General features: G+C 40.1%; 2 protein-coding genes across 5 annotated transcripts; both read left to right on the top strand.

Moving 5' to 3' along the window:
• Positions 1-936: 936 nt before the first annotated feature.
• pofut1 (protein O-fucosyltransferase 1) lies at positions 937-5949 on the top strand. 2 transcript variants are annotated; one of them, XM_049017956.1, is made up of 8 exons: positions 937-1107; positions 1333-1454; positions 1602-1784; positions 2296-2408; positions 3027-3219; positions 3458-3700; positions 4655-4860; positions 5145-5949. In XM_049017956.1, exons 1-7 carry the CDS (start codon positions 972-974, stop codon positions 4838-4840), a joined length of 1176 nt encoding a protein of 391 aa, XP_048873913.1. In that variant the 5' UTR covers positions 937-971; the 3' UTR covers positions 4841-4860; positions 5145-5949. The 2 variants fall into 2 exon arrangements, with proteins under 2 accessions (XP_048873913.1, XP_048873912.1); XM_049017955.1 differs by having other exon boundaries at positions 4655-5949.
• Positions 5950-6088: 139 nt separating this feature from the next.
• kif3b (kinesin family member 3B) lies at positions 6089-15486 on the top strand. Of its 3 annotated transcripts, none has more exons than XM_049017926.1 (9): positions 6089-6574; positions 7782-9282; positions 9383-9484; positions 9861-9983; positions 10129-10247; positions 10406-10522; positions 10914-11019; positions 12554-12756; positions 13136-15486. In XM_049017926.1, exons 2-9 carry the CDS (start codon positions 7861-7863, stop codon positions 13239-13241), a joined length of 2298 nt encoding a protein of 765 aa, XP_048873883.1. In that variant the 5' UTR covers positions 6089-6574; positions 7782-7860; the 3' UTR covers positions 13242-15486. The 3 variants fall into 3 exon arrangements, with proteins under 3 accessions (XP_048873883.1, XP_048873881.1, XP_048873882.1); XM_049017924.1 differs by having other exon boundaries at positions 13133-15486; XM_049017925.1 differs by lacking the exon at positions 6089-6574 and adding an exon at positions 6737-7433 and having other exon boundaries at positions 13133-15486.
• The last annotated feature ends 1850 nt before the right edge of the window (positions 15487-17336 follow it).

The following is a 17336-nucleotide window of genomic DNA, read 5'->3' as shown; positions in this document are numbered from 1 at the left end:
GATTTCATATCAAGAAATACAATTGAAAGAAATTGATTACTTGTTTGGAAATGTACATGTGTTTGTACCAAAATACATTAAATAACATTTTGTTCGTCAAATTGATATTAGTGATTTATCGCAGATACATTTCCGGTGGCCGAATGACATTTTTCATGAACCAGAAGTTGAATCGACACTGCAGACGAAATGCATTGTGGGTTGAGGCACAAGCCTTATCTAGCGTGTCCTTTATTAAAAGCTTGAACGCTGCCGCGGGAGTAACACATGTGGCAAAATGGCGGCTCATATTCAAGGCAATGAAAGTAATAGATTTACGTAGCTGCATTTCCTAAGAGTAAAGCTTTTTGCTATAGCCAAGATAAATTCTCGAAAATCCTCAGATTGGTTATAGGCGCTGTCTCTCCAATCGTTTTTGTTTTGTCATGAATATTAATGACCTTATTATATTTTTTATCCAGAATGTATACTTTTTAGTAAACTATTTGTCAGAAATAAGTACCTTGGGGAATTATCACGGACATTTTTATCAAAATACATTTTTAAGCACGTATATTGTATTTAAAAACATAGCTTAAATATATATACCTTTTGCCACGGACACGCTTGTCCATGTATAAGGACTGTTTGACTATCCCTGCTTCCAGCTACCTTGCAAATGTATAAGTACACAACACAAATCCTATCTGATCTCGTTTTGCGTCATTGGATATTAAAGCATTTCTTGAAAAAGATGCTCCATTGCTATTAACTTTTATTGACATATACATGGATGCCCCAGCACCAGTTTAATGTTTTATAATCCTAGCATAAAAATAACATACTACAATCGAATCCAGAAGCTCATACTTCCATTCTTTTCGCGCTTTTTAAAAGCCGCCAACACGCATGGCTGGTGCTCTTATAAGCTCCTCCCACATGTGGCGTCACCAGCGAGACACCGGTTTTGAAAGCCGTCTGCTTCTGTAGACATGGCGGCCGGAGTGGGTGATTTAAAATGTTTCTTTATTAGGTTAATTGGGATAATCCTCCTATCTCTGCTGTTTTCTGACGCAGCTGTGCCTGTGTGGGATGAGAATGGCTACGTACTGTACTGTCCGTGCATGGGTAATTTTATTTCGTTTACCTTGTATTGTTTTTGGATATAGTACCAAGTACATTTCCACAGGCAGATTAACCAGCCACTTTAAACTGTGCCAGTTTAACAACCGATTCTGCTGCACATGTGGTATACTACCTGCCTAAGTACATGATCGCCTGTGTTTATGACAGTTTAACTTTGCGATTTCTTTGTTACACTAGTAATTACTTAATTCGTTTATTTTATTTCAGGTAGATTTGGCAATCAGGCAGACCATTTCTTGGGGTCCCTGTCATTTGCCAAAATGCTCAATCGGACGCTGGCAGTTCCGCCCTGGATCGTTTATCGGCACCACACGCCCCCTTACACCAATGTAAGCAGATTGATTGACATAGATGTATTTAGGATGTTTTATCTGTATTAGCCTGCTGTACCTGGAACCAGAGTGATAATTAAGGCAATGTAAAGTCACATTCAAAATGTATATCCCCTCATCCCCCAACCATACACGCGTAAAAAGATGCACATCCCCTACGAAGAGTTTTTCCAGCTGGATGCCCTGCATGAATACCATAGGGTGGTGAGTCTGGAGGACTTCATGGAGCATTTAGCACCTACACACTGGCCTCCAGGCGAAAGGGTGGCTTATTGTTTTGAGGTGGCTGCCCAACGCTCTGCTGACAAGAAGACCTGCCCCATGAAGGTAAGCAATTTATCGCAGACACATAAACTTAACACTATAAACATAACAAGATTGACTTCTGAATTCACAAGTTACTGCTTGCACACAGCACTCTCCCCGAGCTTGATTATAAATTGTTTGCGTACTGGAATGTTTCTCTGAAAGATTTAATTGAATGTTTTATGTCGAGAGTTTACCGAAGAATCGATATGATTTTTGTTTTTGATGAATTCCATGTATTATCTTCTATACCCTACTAACGTGAATGGATTTGACAAAGCCTGCAGTCCATGTTCTGTTTTACTTCAGAAATGCTCATTTACCATGAAATATACACTGTAAGATAAAGTTAGTATTATTTCATTCAGTTGTGTAAAGTCAGTTGCATTCTAGCATTTATGCTAAGACTTGGTTATTTAAGTGCAGCTCCTAATATGGAGTCAGCAGTTCTTTGTCTTTCAACAGTGTGTCGTCATATTTTTCCATTTTCATATTTATTTTGAACGTTACGTTGCATTTTCTTTTCTTCCAGGATGGCAATCCGTTCGGCCCATTCTGGGACCACTTTGCAGTGGAGTTTGATAAGTCGATACTTTTCAATAGTATATCATTTGGATCCTACTATGAGACCCACTGGATGACAAAGTGAGTGTTTAATGTAATATTTTCATAGTAAAAAAATGTTTTAAAAATGCAGGCTATAGCACATTACATTTCTGGCATGTGCATGCAAAAATGACTTAGTCATTCTTTCAAATAGATTAGTTGTACAGACATTCCTAGGTTACCAACAGGTTTTGTTCAATAGGTATATCTTTAAGTTGAATTTGTAGGTCGGACAAAAAAATGTAGACAGTAATAATAAAATTCACTACATATAATTCTGTACTGTACGTTGAGCTGATGAATGGCTAAAGCCACACAATGTTTTCATGAGTCACACAGTAGTGTATATATTTATCACAAACCATTGTATTTAATCCAAACCCTAACATTATAGGCTTTATGACAGCCCATTTGTAAGTAAGAGTTGTCAATAAGTCTGGCATTCTTAACCCAGCCTGTATATACATTTTTGGCTTGTGTATTAGGTTTGCATATTTAAAAGAGACAAAAAGGACCAGTGATGGTTATATAGGGACTATGGAGAAAAATTACCTTAATTTGCTCTAGAAATTGTGGGACTTAACTTTAACCGTATTAACTTTTGTATTGTTGATGTTGTATTATAGCAGGCTTGTTGCGTACCTTTTGTGTGTGTAGATTCCCTCCTTCTGAGCATCCTGTCATGGCTCTCCCTGGAGCTCCAGCCCAGTTTCCAGTTCAGGAAGAGCATTTAGGTTTGCAGCGTTATATGGTGTGGTCAGATAAGATGGTACAGGCAGGAGAGGAGCACGTCAAAGCCCTGCTCAGTCGACCATACGTCGGCATTCACCTGAGAATTGGATCAGACTGGGTGAGATGATTGTGGTGCAGACATTCAGCGCATTTCTTACATTATGTATTGTTTTAATATGAGGAAATCACTTTGTGAGAATGTTCAGTTATTTAGCATTCATGTATATTGGATTTTTAATGGTAGCCTTATTTTTTATTAATCTAAATTTGCTTTGTTTTTGTTGTACTCTGGTTCAAAACAACATGGTATTTAAAATCTCGCAATGGCTAAAAAACTGCTCTTCCTCTCCTTTCAGCAAAATGCCTGTAAGCTTCTGGAAAATAAGGACACAGGGCCCCATTTTATGGCGTCCCCGCAATGTGTGGGATACAGTCGTCACACGGCTCGACCTCTCACCATGACAATGTGCCTGCCCGACCTGGCAGAGATTAGCCGTGCCCTCAGGCTGTGGGTTAAGAAGATAGGTGCCCGCTCTGTCTACATTGCAACTGACTCTGAGTCCTATAAGACTGAGATCCATAAGCTATTTAAAGGAAAGGTTAGTCTTCGTGAATGACAAACCTCCTACACCCTTGATCAGTCATTTTTCATTCTGCTATTTGCACCTCTTGGATATGTTGCACTGTTCCACAAATACTGCTTATATTTCTGGTTTCTTACTTTTTCCTAGTGTTTTTTTTTCTCCTATATTCATTGTCCTTTGTTGCGTATACATATTGGCTGGAGTTCTACCAAATAATATTTCACTTATGAACTGAATTGAAAATGCTTGGTAAATTCCAAATCATTTCCTGGAGCTGAAATTGAAATGGCGATTGCTCCTTGGTCTAGGGAAACATAATTGCAACTGAAGTGGAATGATAGGAAACCGAATTGAATTTCACTTAATTTCAAGAAATTTAAATTCTAATAGGTTTTCTTGATTTGCTAAGTATTATTATTATTATCATTATTATTATGCTAAATACTTCAGAAGAGAGCAAGCTTCCGAAGTCACATCCACAACCACACTGCTACCAGCATCAAGGGATGTTTTCTGAACCTACCATTCCATGGTTAGGAAACTAATTCTCTTGAGTACCGGAATCCAGTTCCATTACTTGGCCAAACTTGTATTCCAGGACATAGCTGTTCAGCAAGAAAATTAAACCTGACCTATTTGTAATCCTAGCGATTTTCAAATTCTGAACAGGGCATGATTGTTCAATGCAATAAAAAGTGATATTTAATAAAAGGACATCAGTATAAATCAATAGATAAGTTTTGAGGCATTGTATTAGAGAAACAAGTATTGCAGTACACATTTTTTCCACTGCACGCAGTAACTTGCATGTCTATATATGTAACTAATCAAAATATTTCTGTTCATGTAATCGTTTACTGGATGAAATAATTTAGTTCATTTTATGGAAAATGCATCAGTTTTAAAAACAGATTTGTTTGGATCTGAAAATTGTACAAGAACTTCTTCCCTTTTCCTATTTTCCTACAGGTGAAGGTTGTCAACCTGCAGCCAGAAATGGCACAAATTGACCTGTATATTCTGGGACAAGCAGATCACTTCATCGGGAACTGTGTGTCTTCCTTCTCTGCTTTCGTAAAGAGGGATCGAGATATCCATGGACGTGCCTCATCTTTCTTTGGCTTGGACAACCCTGGAAAGAGGGATGAACTTTAATAATATCAAGTAGCATTGAGGTGTAAACCCTTGAATTTACTTCATTTGATTAGTCTGAAACATCTGTCTGAAATGGCTATGAATGGTTTTTACCGATAGAAATGAGAATTAGTAGGTCAGCTACAAGGAGGAAATAATAATGGAAATGGTCACTTTTTAGTATCTCTTTACCCAATTCAACATACTTATATTAATGTAGAATTGAGATACACTGAGTTTCCAAAATATATATATTTTTATATGCACTACAGTATTATACTATAGAATGCCAGTTTGATACTGATTTGTTTATTTGGTCCAGCAGGCCTTTCATGGCACTGGAGCATTTCCAGTTTCCCCAAACAGAACTTCTCTTCAATAGTTGAATTTGCATCCCAGTCAAGGGAGGACGAACCTGGGTCAGTTCATTAAGCACGCATTCTCCGTGGCTGCAGAAAGTACATCCCTTTCAGAGAGCATGTTATGAAAGGAAAAACAGGGAACCTAGAACCTTTCTTCCTCTCAGCTGGATTTTTCATCATGTGAGCATGGGCACATATAGGTGGTGGTAACTGATCCTTGGGATGCTAATTATAGGGAGGTCATTATAATGTTACCGCCTTGTATATCTTTCTGTTGCACTCCGATTTGTGTGTCTAAATATGCCAGCTATTTTCCAAAGAAACTCTTGAACTCACTCTGTACTTGTTTCCTTTAATGTGAGGCACGGGCAAAGTAAATGCGAGTTGAGAAGACACTGAATAGATTTCTGTTCGTTCGTGAAGTCCTGTTTTACAATGTTGTCTGCTTCCTTTATATATCCAGTAAGATGTTTTCAGAATGCAGTATAGTTATGTTAGCAGTGTATTATCATTTCATCTGCATTATTATTTTAAGCATGGAGTAATCATGAAGCAGTTTCCCTGCCTTTATTGTAACTAAACATACCTACACTATGAAGACCTATGACCTGGAAGTGCAAACATTCTTTTTCCATTCCATATAATAACGTTCAGTGTATACTGTTATGTGTCCGTTCAATTATCATGTGTTGCAGGTCAAATTTGAAGGGTGGCCAGATTTTATTCAGTTGTAAAAACCAACTAATTTAAACGCCTTTTGGAACCATTTACGCATGTGAATTATTTCTCCAACTCATCTTGCACTTTGTAATGTACTATATACAGCTGTGTATCGTCTGCGTTGACTTTTGTAACACGATACATGGAAATTGTAGAAATTACTTCACATTTTGGATTCTAGCAAAGTATGCAACAGTTTCGTATTACATTAAAAGAATGCATACTAAAACGTATAACTATAAAATATTGTAAGGCCAATTTATTTGTTGAAATTATGTCTTTAGTATGTTTTGGGATTTATCGCAATATGACTACTATTTAGATTACCGAAAGATTCTGTTGCAAAAAAATGTAGCCACTGCTATTTTTAACACATCCAAATGGATGTCCTTAGACATATTTTGATAATTCTGTATTCCAGATAATATGGTTTTTGTGAAATAAAACTATCTTTTTCCGATGGAGTGAATTCGTCAGGCTTGGAAGGGTGGGAGGATGTTTTCTCTCATCCCAGCTTTTCCGGGTGGAGGCGCAGAGGCGCTATCCCGCTCCTTCCGGGAAAACGCAGGACATGCAGGCAGGACTGCAGTAATGGCCGATCTCGTCGCTGAGCGGAGCTCCAGGTAGTAGGCAAACGAGGAGCTGTGTCATCGGCCTGACGTTTGCTTTTTCTGTAAGTGGAAAGCACAACTTGCTGGGTTTGCTAGTTTGGGAAAAACCGGGTGATGCCTTGATTTTCTGCGCGCGGGGGGTCGCGCTGAAGCTCGCCTTCCTTCGCACGAGACTGTTTTGCCGTTGCTAGGCCGCTCGTGCTCGGTTGCCGTGGAGGCGACCCTTTAGTTTCATTCAGCGAAACCTTCAGCACGAAGCTGGCGTGGTGGCTGGCGCTCTTGTCGGCGTTATTTTTATGTGTATTTATGTATAATATAATTCGATGTGTTTTAGACAATAAAAAGTACTGCTTGTTTAGTAGGATGGTTTACGATACTATTTAGCCCTTGAAAAAAACGCCCGGCAGTAAGCAGTTTGAGACTGGTAGATTTTGTACAGGTTACTATCAGCAAAACGTATTTATGCGTTGATTAGGTTGAATAAATTAATTCTGTCAGCTATTTCCTGACCGCTGACAATCTGAAGTAGCGTTTGCATAAGTTAATACAGGTACCGATTGTTAGAATGGAAGGGTAAGCTGGCTAATTAGCATTAGCTAATGAAAACGAATTAATTTTGCCTGGCTCGCTAGTGGCGGTCATAGACGTCATTGTCTATGAATGTTTATAATATTAATAGTGAAATCGATTAATTCAACTTGAGGACCGTCAAAACCAGGTCTTCGTGATTTATAAAATGCTTTCTGAAGGAAGCGGCGATTTCCTGTGAAACATTCGTCTGTTTTATGACTGGGATTCCCAAGATATTTAATAAAGCAGAGGAAAACCCCTGGAAATTAGTATTTTGACGCTGTCGGGTCTATAGGGCGAAATGGTTTAAGACTGGAGGATCAAGCTGGCTGCGGCGACTAACAGCCACCGGTCAGTTTTATACGTATGCAGTGATTTCGGCCTGACAATTCATTTAATTTTATTAATTTGGCTGTGACATTTCCCCCCCCCCTGAATCTAATGTCAAAATTGAGAATCCCTGCTTTACGTGTAAATAAATAGTGATTAAACGTTTTCTTTGTGAAAGGTTACAGAATATTTTACGTTATTGATGTTAGAGTAATTTCGTTCTTTCGTACGAAATATCTAAGTTTCGCTTGGGTAAACAGGATTGTTTTTTGCAGAAATACACATGAAATGTTATTAAAGTAAATTATTCTGTAAATGCCATCAAAAACGCCAGATGTTTTTTTTAATTGAGTGATCCTCTTCCTGCAGGTGTTGATGCTCCTGCAGTCAGTGCTGTGAAAGAACGTTGTAAGCAACAAATGAATTAAGGAGTTAAGAAACTAACAAAATGTCCAAGAGTAAGAACTCAGAGTCTGTGAAGGTGGTGGTGCGATGCCGACCAATGAACGAAAAGGAGAAGGCAGCCAACTTTGAGAGGGTTGTCTCAATTGATGTGAAATTCGGGCAGGTGTCCGTGAAGAACCCCAGGGGCACTGCCCAAGAACACCCGAAGGTATTCACCTTTGATTCTGTCTATGACTGGAACTCTAAGCAAGTGGAGCTGTATGATGAGACGTTCAGGTCGCTTGTAGAATCTGTCTTGCTGGGATTTAATGGCACAATTTTTGCCTATGGCCAAACAGGCACAGGGAAAACCTACACAATGGAAGGGGTGCGTAATGATCCAGAGCGCAGAGGTGTTATTCCAAACTCTTTTGAGCATATTTTCACACATATATCACGGTCACAAAACCAGCAATATTTAGTACGGGCTTCTTACCTGGAAATCTACCAAGAGGAGATCAGAGACCTTCTGTCGAAAGACCAGACTAGGCGTCTAGAATTAAAGGAACGTCCAGACACAGGAGTTTATGTCAAAGATCTGTCTTCCTTTGTTACAAAGAGTGTCAAAGAGATAGAGCATGTAATGAATGTGGGAAACCAAAACCGTTCAGTTGGTGCCACAAACATGAATGAGCATAGCTCCCGTTCTCACGCCATTTTTGTCATCACCATCGAATGCAGCGAGATCGGCCTAGATGGGGAGAACCACATCCGTGTTGGCAAGTTAAACCTCGTGGACCTGGCAGGCAGCGAAAGGCAGACTAAGACAGGGGCTCAGGGGGAGCGGCTGAAGGAAGCGACCAAGATAAATCTTTCTCTGTCTGCACTGGGAAATGTTATATCTGCACTGGTGGATGGCAAGAGCACCCACATTCCATACCGTGATTCGAAGCTGACGCGACTTCTGCAGGATTCACTGGGGGGGAATGCCAAGACTGTGATGGTGGCCAATATTGGTCCGGCCTCTTATAATGTGGAGGAGACCCTGACTACCCTGCGGTACTCTAACCGTGCGAAGAACATAAAGAACAAGCCCCGTGTGAACGAGGACCCGAAGGATGCACTTTTGCGGGAGTTCCAGGAGGAGATTGCCCGTCTCAAAGAGCAGTTGCAGAAGCGTTCTGGCAAGAGGAAGAAGAGGAGGAGGAGGAAGAGGTTCGGGGAAGGTGGGGAGGAACTGGATGAAGAGGAGGAATATGATGATGAGGATGATGACGGAGCTGATGGGGCAGATGGAGAAGAGAAGGAGGATGCTGACTACTGGCTGGAACAGCAAGAGAAGCTTGAGAAGGAGCAGAAAGCCATCATGGAGGACCATAGTCTGGTGGCAGAAGAGAAGCTGAAGTTGCTCCGGGAAAAAGAGAAGAAGATGGAGGACCTCAGGAGGGAGCAAGAAGCTGCAGAACTGCTGGCAGCTAAAGTGAAGGTAAATAATTTCTTTCAGTGGCGCACATATTCTGAGCATGTTTTTAATGTGTCTATGACATCATTTAATGTTGTTTTTGCCCCATTTGTTCTTTTATAAGGCTATGGAGAGCAAGCTTCTGGTTGGAGGGAAAAATATCGTAGACCACACCAATGAGCAGCAGAAAATACTGGAGCAAAAGCGACAGGAAATTGCTGAACAGGCAAAATGTTTAAGCTTGAATTTTTTGCTGTTGGGTGGCTGTTTGTATCCTTACTTGTCTTAAGTGCAAGGTCCAAATGAAACACTTTACAGTTTGATGGGTTCTTTAAAATTATGTTTACCAGTCTTTTGTGTGGACTGTTGTAATATGAATTACGATTCACTTCCATTAGGAAGGACGTCATTGTTAATGTTAATGATCTATCACGTTTGTCACTTGACAGTATTTTCACTACACAGATGTATAGTGTATGCATGTGTGTGAGACAAATAAAACTTTTTTTCCCCATCTGCCTTCACCCCATTGCTGTCATGCTTCTGCTGCCAATGCCTACTTGTCAGTGTGGGTCTTTGTTACACCCGTGGTGTGTTTACAGAAACGCAAGGAGCGAGAGATACAGCAGCAGGTGGAATGTCGGGATGAGGAAACGCTGGAGCTCAAAGAGACGTACAGCTCCCTCCAGCAAGAAGTGGACATCAAAACCAAAAAGCTAAAAAAGGTCAGTATGAGTGCACAGCAGGTCATGTTCCTACCTCCTTTCATTTGAGTTGTAGCATTGCAGTCAGTATTACAAACCTTTTTAGGAATTATGTTTCTGTGGTCGTCATGATTATTAAGTCATTGGCATAATTGTCTTTTATCAGCTGTTTGCAAAGCTGCAGGCCGTAAAGTCAGAGATCCAGGATGCTCAGGAAGTACACATCAAGGAGCGACAGGAACTGGAACAGACACAGAATGAGCTCACCCGGGAACTAAAGCTCAAGTAGGGAACTGTAACTCCTTTCATTTCATCGCCTTTTGTACCATGACAAAATTTCAACATAACCCCTATGAAAGTGACACAATTTTGAAACTAGCTCTTTTCCTCTCTACGTAGTCTCTACTTTCCACGCATCTTTTCTTATTTTGTGTGCTTCACAGGCACTTGATTATTGAGAACTTTATCCCCATGGAGGAGAAGAACAAAATAGTGAACCGAGCATTCTTGGATGATGAGGAAGACCAGTGGAAACTGCGGCCCATCACCCGTATTCAGGAGTAAGCGTCGTGTGCTGCTCTGTGTGTACTGCCGGTCACTTGGAAAGTTTGTGTTTTGCTCTTGTCAAAATGTCTATCTTAATGTGAAAGAGGTGAGGATATGAGCTTGCGTGAGTCACCTTCAGTGGAGGCACAGGAGAGCTCAGATTAAATGGATTAAGTCTTCAAAGACAAACTTAACATGCCAAGAGTATGATTCACTCCTGGAATAAAACCAGTGCACGAGTCAGAAAGGAATAATTTTCTAGAATGGGCTTGGCTTTTCTGTGCACTCCGCTCGTCTGAATTAGTAGGGGGGAGGTCACAGAAACATATGTCGTTCGTCATCTGCAAGTTTTTTTAAAATCATTTCTTCATCTGCTTCCATCTGTCCTGTTGCCCCCTTTCCCAGTAACCAGCAGATGATGACTCGGCCTGTGTCAGCAGTGGGCTATAGGCGACCACTCAGCCAGCATGCACGCAGTGCTATGATGATGCGACCAGACGTGAGATACAGGGTATGCCTGCTTTTTCGTTTTGCTTTAACTGCCTTCCACCAGACTAGCTTGTGCACTGAACATTGATTTGTAAAAGCCACGTGAGAAACCAGAGCGATGGCACTATGTTAATAAATCCCTGGATGGCTCATCTGTCAGCCGCTTTTCTCTAATGCATTTTAATGACCATGTTTCTCAGGGCTGATTATTGATTTAAAGGGGATTTTGCATTAAAGGGAAACAGCAGTTCTTGTATTTTATATAATGTACCTTACAGAACTTTAATGACCCCTTGCATCTGGTTATTTTTCACGTTTGTGGCCCCTGTTTGAAAAACGGTTTCAGCAATTTAATCTTGCAGTGGTTCTTACAGGAGAGGGTAACTTGGCAGACTGCAGAGTAAAGTTGTATCATTTTTCCTGTGTATGCCTTGTGGATCAATACTGTTTGCTTTAGACATTGTAAGTGTAATGCATATAAGCTAATGGTCACAGAGGAAGCCTCATGACTGACTGTAGTGTGGTTCTCTTTCGCTGTGTCTCCAACTGCTGCTTGTTTTATCCATTATGCTTTTCAATACCAGCTTTTTATTTTGGCAAATCTGTTAAATGACGGTTCCTTTGTATTATGGAAAACTCTGGAATTTGATTTAGTTTGATTTTGATATTGTTTTCCAAGTTTGGGTAAGTATGGAAAAAGGAAGGAAAGTATACCAAGACTAATGCAAACATTTGGCCTACTGTATGTTCTAATTTATGTGTTCTAGTAAATCTGAACTTTTTAATGTTTAATGTTTCAATCACTGATGTGAGCTGGTTGTCAGTGCCAAAGTGCACAGATAGCACTTTGAAGAGCCATGGAGTAGGGGTGTACATGTGTGCGCTTGATTAATCTCCATCAGGAAACATTGATGTATGCTACCTTGCAGTTTAAAATGCTCACAGTGGGCAAATGCGAGTTTTTACCTGCTTGTTCTGGCAATGGCAGATATTATTACTGGTTGGTTAAGGATCCCAAGTGTGAACAGAAAGCAAGATACAAAACACGTGTGAAGATGTTTGACATTTCAAACATGGGCTTGTTGTGAGCCACATGATGGGCAGAAGCATTGCCATCTAGTCGCAGCCAGTGGTGGACCCTGGCATGGAAAAGATGGCCAGTTGTCCAGGGTGGCAATCTCCTTGTGCATGTGAGAATCAGAACTTAATCATACACTACAACAGTCTAGTGCAGTGTTTCCAAATCTGGTCCTCAGTCAGTCCACATTTTTGCTCCATCCCAGCTCCAGGTGGGGAGCAAAAACATGGACTGTCTGGGGGTCACCAAGGACTTGATTGGGAAGCACTGATGTAGTGAAATGCTTTGGAGTCATCCAAGGCTAATTCAGTTGAATGGACATGATTTGGAAAGACACACACATGTCAATGTAAGGTCCCACAACTGACAATGCATATCAGACAATAAAAAACTGTCTGCCAAAAAAGTCTTTTGCATGCACGGTAGTATTATCACTGTATTATATGAGTGATCACTTAAGACTTTTCCTGTGCCGCAGGCTGAGAACATACTACTGTTGGAACTGGACCTGCCCACACGGACCACTAAGGTATACGAGGAGCCAGTCATTGCGCCCAAGGTGGCAGCAGCTCTGGAGGATGCCCTGCGGGATGAGGACGAGATCCAGGTTGACGCCTCCACGTTCCACAGCACCGACCTGCTGTGCAGCAGTGCTAGCAGCATGAGGAAGCCAAAGTCTAGGTGAGCTGTTTGCTGGAATACTGCTTTGTTTTCCATTTCCTAATTTAAAAGTACATATGGTTGAAGTAGCAATGTAGTGTGTTGATTGGAGGAGTAAATATTACTGCCTGTGTTCAAATAATCCTATGCAGATGACAGTGGTTGGTCTCCAAAGTATTTGTTTATGTAAATTAGTGTCTGTAAGTAAAAGTAATTCTGTTTGCAATGGAGAATATTATCGATATCGCAAAATATCATGTCCTGATAATATGATGAGGTATTCCTCTACCTGTACTTTAAACATGTCAGTGAGTCGAGTCTGTTTTTCTTTTGAATTGGTAGGGAGGCAAGCTAAGGATCAATCAGAATAAAACCCTTTTCTCCCTCTCCCATTCAGCAGCCTTCCCAAGACTGGAAAAAAGGCGAGCACTCCCAGTTCCTCACAGATTCCCTCCAGCTCAGGACATCCCCTCTACCCACAATCTCGTGGACTTGTACCCAAATGATTACTTGAGTTTCTCTATTCTGGGGGCCCTCTGCTGTACAGAAAGAAATGAAAGGACTGGTACAACCTGACTAAAACACAGGGCAGAAATCTCCCAATACAGGATATTCAAGTTCTGCTTTTTTCCTTTGGTACATTAGATTTCAAGGACCACAAGGGAGGCAAACTGTACAGGACTGTCAGTCTGAATTGTAACCTCTCAAGTGTGTCTACTGTGAATAGAAGGAGTCTTATGTCTCATGTTTAAAGTTATGACCTTAAATTGTCCTTAAAAATAACTACAGTAGAGTGTGTCAGGATACACGCTTTCCCCGTTACTTGAATCAGTGCCACGGTGCACATAGTGTTTTCTTGCTTAAAAGGACTGCATTTCCTTGACAAGGTTTGCATACATTCTGATGTTATAAAATGGCAGCACTCTTACCAGCTGCTGGCTGGGTCAAACTGCTTGTTCCTGGGCACTTTACAGATTGACACATTAAAGAGGCACTTTAAAATATGTCAAGTGCACACATTGCATAGGTGTTTGAAGTTAAAATGTTGGTGTATTTTGTGTAATATGTAATATAGCTTGCGTGCACAATTCCAGGCTGATTCTAATGCTACTCCAAAAGTTGATGAGAACTTGCTAGGACATTTCTGCTATAACAATAATTTAGTGGGGCTAAAAGCAAATTCATCAGTCCAGAATTAGGGTTGGTTTTCAGACATTTATTTATACACTTTAAACACTTGAGCAAATGATATCTTTGCTTGAATTTTTCATTGAAGATCAGGTGAAAGGAGTTTCTCAGAATATAAACTGCAAATGCCGACTGTTTGGCAGGTGACTTTTAGGCTCAGTTAAGTTTTTTGCTTGATGACATGCAGAGCGCCATTTCTGTTTTTAAGCTGTTGCTTCCAGAACATCTGGAATAGGATAATATGAGGGGAAATATACATGAACGTTTCAAGGTGCCTTTAACTTCACTCCATCATGTAAGAAGCAAATATATTTCAAAAGCGCATTCTGGAAAAAAGGAATGACTGGCACCGTCCTTTTAATATGTAATGGCATTTCTTCCTCTGTGTCAGTTTGCAAAACTAGCCAATTCGACTCATACTAGCTTTAAACAATTTTGTGACCGGTATCCAAGCAGCACAATGTTTAGAAGACTAGTTATCCAATCTCCATATCACGAAGAATTTTCATTCCCTTTCCAGCTGAACATCTGTGGTACTGTCTACTGTCTACCAGTAAACACCTCACTGCCATGCATTTGTTGGTAATGTGTTTTATGTGTTGTGATTCACTGCAGTTCCAGAATGAGTTCTTGAATTGTTGTTCGCTTTGCCTTTCACGTGGCGAATACTGAGACACAATTCAGAATTTTTGTCCTGCACCCTTACCTCCACTTATTTCCATTTAGTGCCACTGCTTGCTGCTATTATACTGTAATAACTCTAACATTTACAATGTATATAGTCTGTAAGAATGCATTGATAGATTATCCTTAAGTTTTTCAGTATATGTAAAACCTTTTCAAACATTTGATACAAAGTACCAAGTTTGCAGATCTAGCTCTTATTTTGGTATTACCTGTTTATTTTATAACATTGAAGCTCATTTTGTTGTAGGTTATTTTTCTTGGAGTAGACTTTTTAATGTAAGATTTAAGTTATGCAATACTTGTATATTTTGCATTTTTGAAATGCAGATAAAAGAATATTTTCAGATTGGTAAAATGTTTTTAGCTTTACTTTGTATAAAGTGCACAAAACCTTTTCCAGGAAGGTGGTCCACAGTTTTCATTCGCAATCTTGCGTAATAATTTAGTTTTATTGACTTTAACAAGTACGCATGCTTGGCTTCTTGCATACCTGATTTGAGAACAAATACCCATAATTAGAGAAATTGCGTCAACAACGAGCCGGAAATCACACCTTTTTTTCTAAATTGTGCGGAAAGTAATTATGTACAGCATGATTTCATACATTCATACATATTATAACGTGAATGAATATGACTGAAATGTGAGTTTTAATTTTCAAATGCTACTGTAACAGTCAACCATATAGTCATATTCACTGAATACATATTCCCTGGATTATGAAATGCATTTCCTAAATGTCCTTTCTAATTTATACTGTGATGAATAGGACAAATGTCCATGTATTTTCATTTGTGTGGCTGACTGGGAATGTTAGACTCATCTTTTTACCCTTCAGCGCTTTTTGAATTAAAGATATAAAACAAAAAAGTCCAATGATCACTTTTATAATTTTTTTTTTATTGGTGTCATTTATAATTATTTTGGGAGGGTGAAAATAAATGTCATTAATTTAAAATAACATTTGGGAATTTGAGAATGAAGGCCATGCAAGAGAAGATGCTGGCTGTTATAATTTAGCTTAATTTTATTTTTTTCTCAGCATTTTTAGCTAAAATGGATCTGGGTGTTTTATTCTTCCTGGGTTATGGGTTCGAATTTCACCATCAGTTTGTGTGTGGTTGGCATGTTCTCCCTGTGTTGTGTGCGTTTCCTCCTGTGGTGAAAAAACACGCACTAAAGATAACTCGTCTCTGAACTGTCCATCGAGTATCATCGTGTGTAGGTGCCTGGCAGTGAGCTGGAATACTGTCCAAGGTGTGTACTTCTGCATTATACCCATTTCTGCCTGGGATACGTTCCTGGTGACCGTGGCCAGGTAAGCTGTTAGAAGATGGATGCATGGATGATGACACTGCTATTTTTCCTGTTTTGAATTTAGAACAGAAAAAATTAAGTACAGAATTATACTTTTGTTATGGTTTACATGACCATCTTTGATCTATTACGGTAAAATGTTGAGACAAGGAAACTAAATTATTTTCAAAAGCTGTTTCCAGATATCTGCGACCTTGCATATAAGGATCTTGCAATAAATGAATGAGCTTTGAAAAATTTTGTAGATTTTGTAGGAAATGTCCAGTATACAAACATGAGTAGGGTATCTGCATTATCATTAAAAAATAATACTTTGGTGTGTTAATTTTTCAAACTGCATTCCATGCGCTGTGCTGAATTCACTGTTAAGATCAACATTCCATGAAAAATCAAGTCATAAAAGAATATTGCTCTTAGTCTACACTACTGGTCGAAGGTTTTAGAACACCCACATTTTTCCAGTTTTTTATTGAAATGCAAGCAGTTCAATGTCTTATTGCACTCTGAAATGAAAGCATAGAACAAATACCTAAAGTTAAAAAAGTTCTTCCCAACTGTGTTGCAGAAGTTCCCACAAATGTGTGGCACTTATGGGTTGCTTTGTTTTTACCCCACTGTCCAGTTCATCCGAAACCAGCTTGATGGGGTTTAAGTCTGGAGACTGCGCTGGCCGCTCCATGTTTTCAAGCTTACCATCTTGTTCTTTTTCTTTAAGGTATTTTTGGCATAGCTTGGACTTATATTTCTTGTCATTATCTTGCTGTAGGATGAGCCCTAACCCACTAGGCGCAAACCAGAGGGCACTGCATGGCGCTGCAGAATGCTGTGGTAGCCATTTTGGTTCAGGGTGCCTCTCACTCTGTACAAGTCACTGAGCCTGGATCCAGCAAAACAGCCCCAGACCATCACACTTTCTCCTCCATGTTTGACAGTTGATGTAACACACTGAGCTGTAACCACCACTATTAAGCTGTGCTTGAAGCTGTGGTCCTGTGAGCCACCTATCACGCAAGCTGTTGACTCTCAGAAACTTGTCTTCTGCTGCCGTTGTGACTTTGGGTCTGCCAGACCTCTTCCTGTCAGAGTTTCCCCCAGTTTCTGAGTGGCTTTTGATGGTGAAGGAGACTATACTCATTGACACCATGACTTTCTCTGCAATTTCTCTGTAGGACAGACCTACACTTTTGAGTGTTATGATGGTTTGTCTCTCTTCTATTGTTAATTTTTCTTTAGCCTGACATCCCCTTTATCACAGGTGTCCACCATCAAGTTCTGGGAGGCTTACAGTAGAACAAGGGGTCCCCAGAGGGGGCACCCACAGCTCCCCACCTAAGGTCTCCAAGAGGCCTAGATACACTGAACTGATGTTCAGAGCATTGGCAAAGGCAAGAGTTAGAGCCCATCCCTCA

The sequence above is a fragment of the Brienomyrus brachyistius genome, chromosome 6 (genome assembly GCF_023856365.1).
Source record: "Brienomyrus brachyistius isolate T26 chromosome 6, BBRACH_0.4, whole genome shotgun sequence".
Lineage (NCBI taxonomy): Eukaryota > Metazoa > Chordata > Actinopteri > Osteoglossiformes > Mormyridae > Brienomyrus > Brienomyrus brachyistius.
This window is presented reverse-complemented; position numbering and strand designations above follow the sequence as displayed.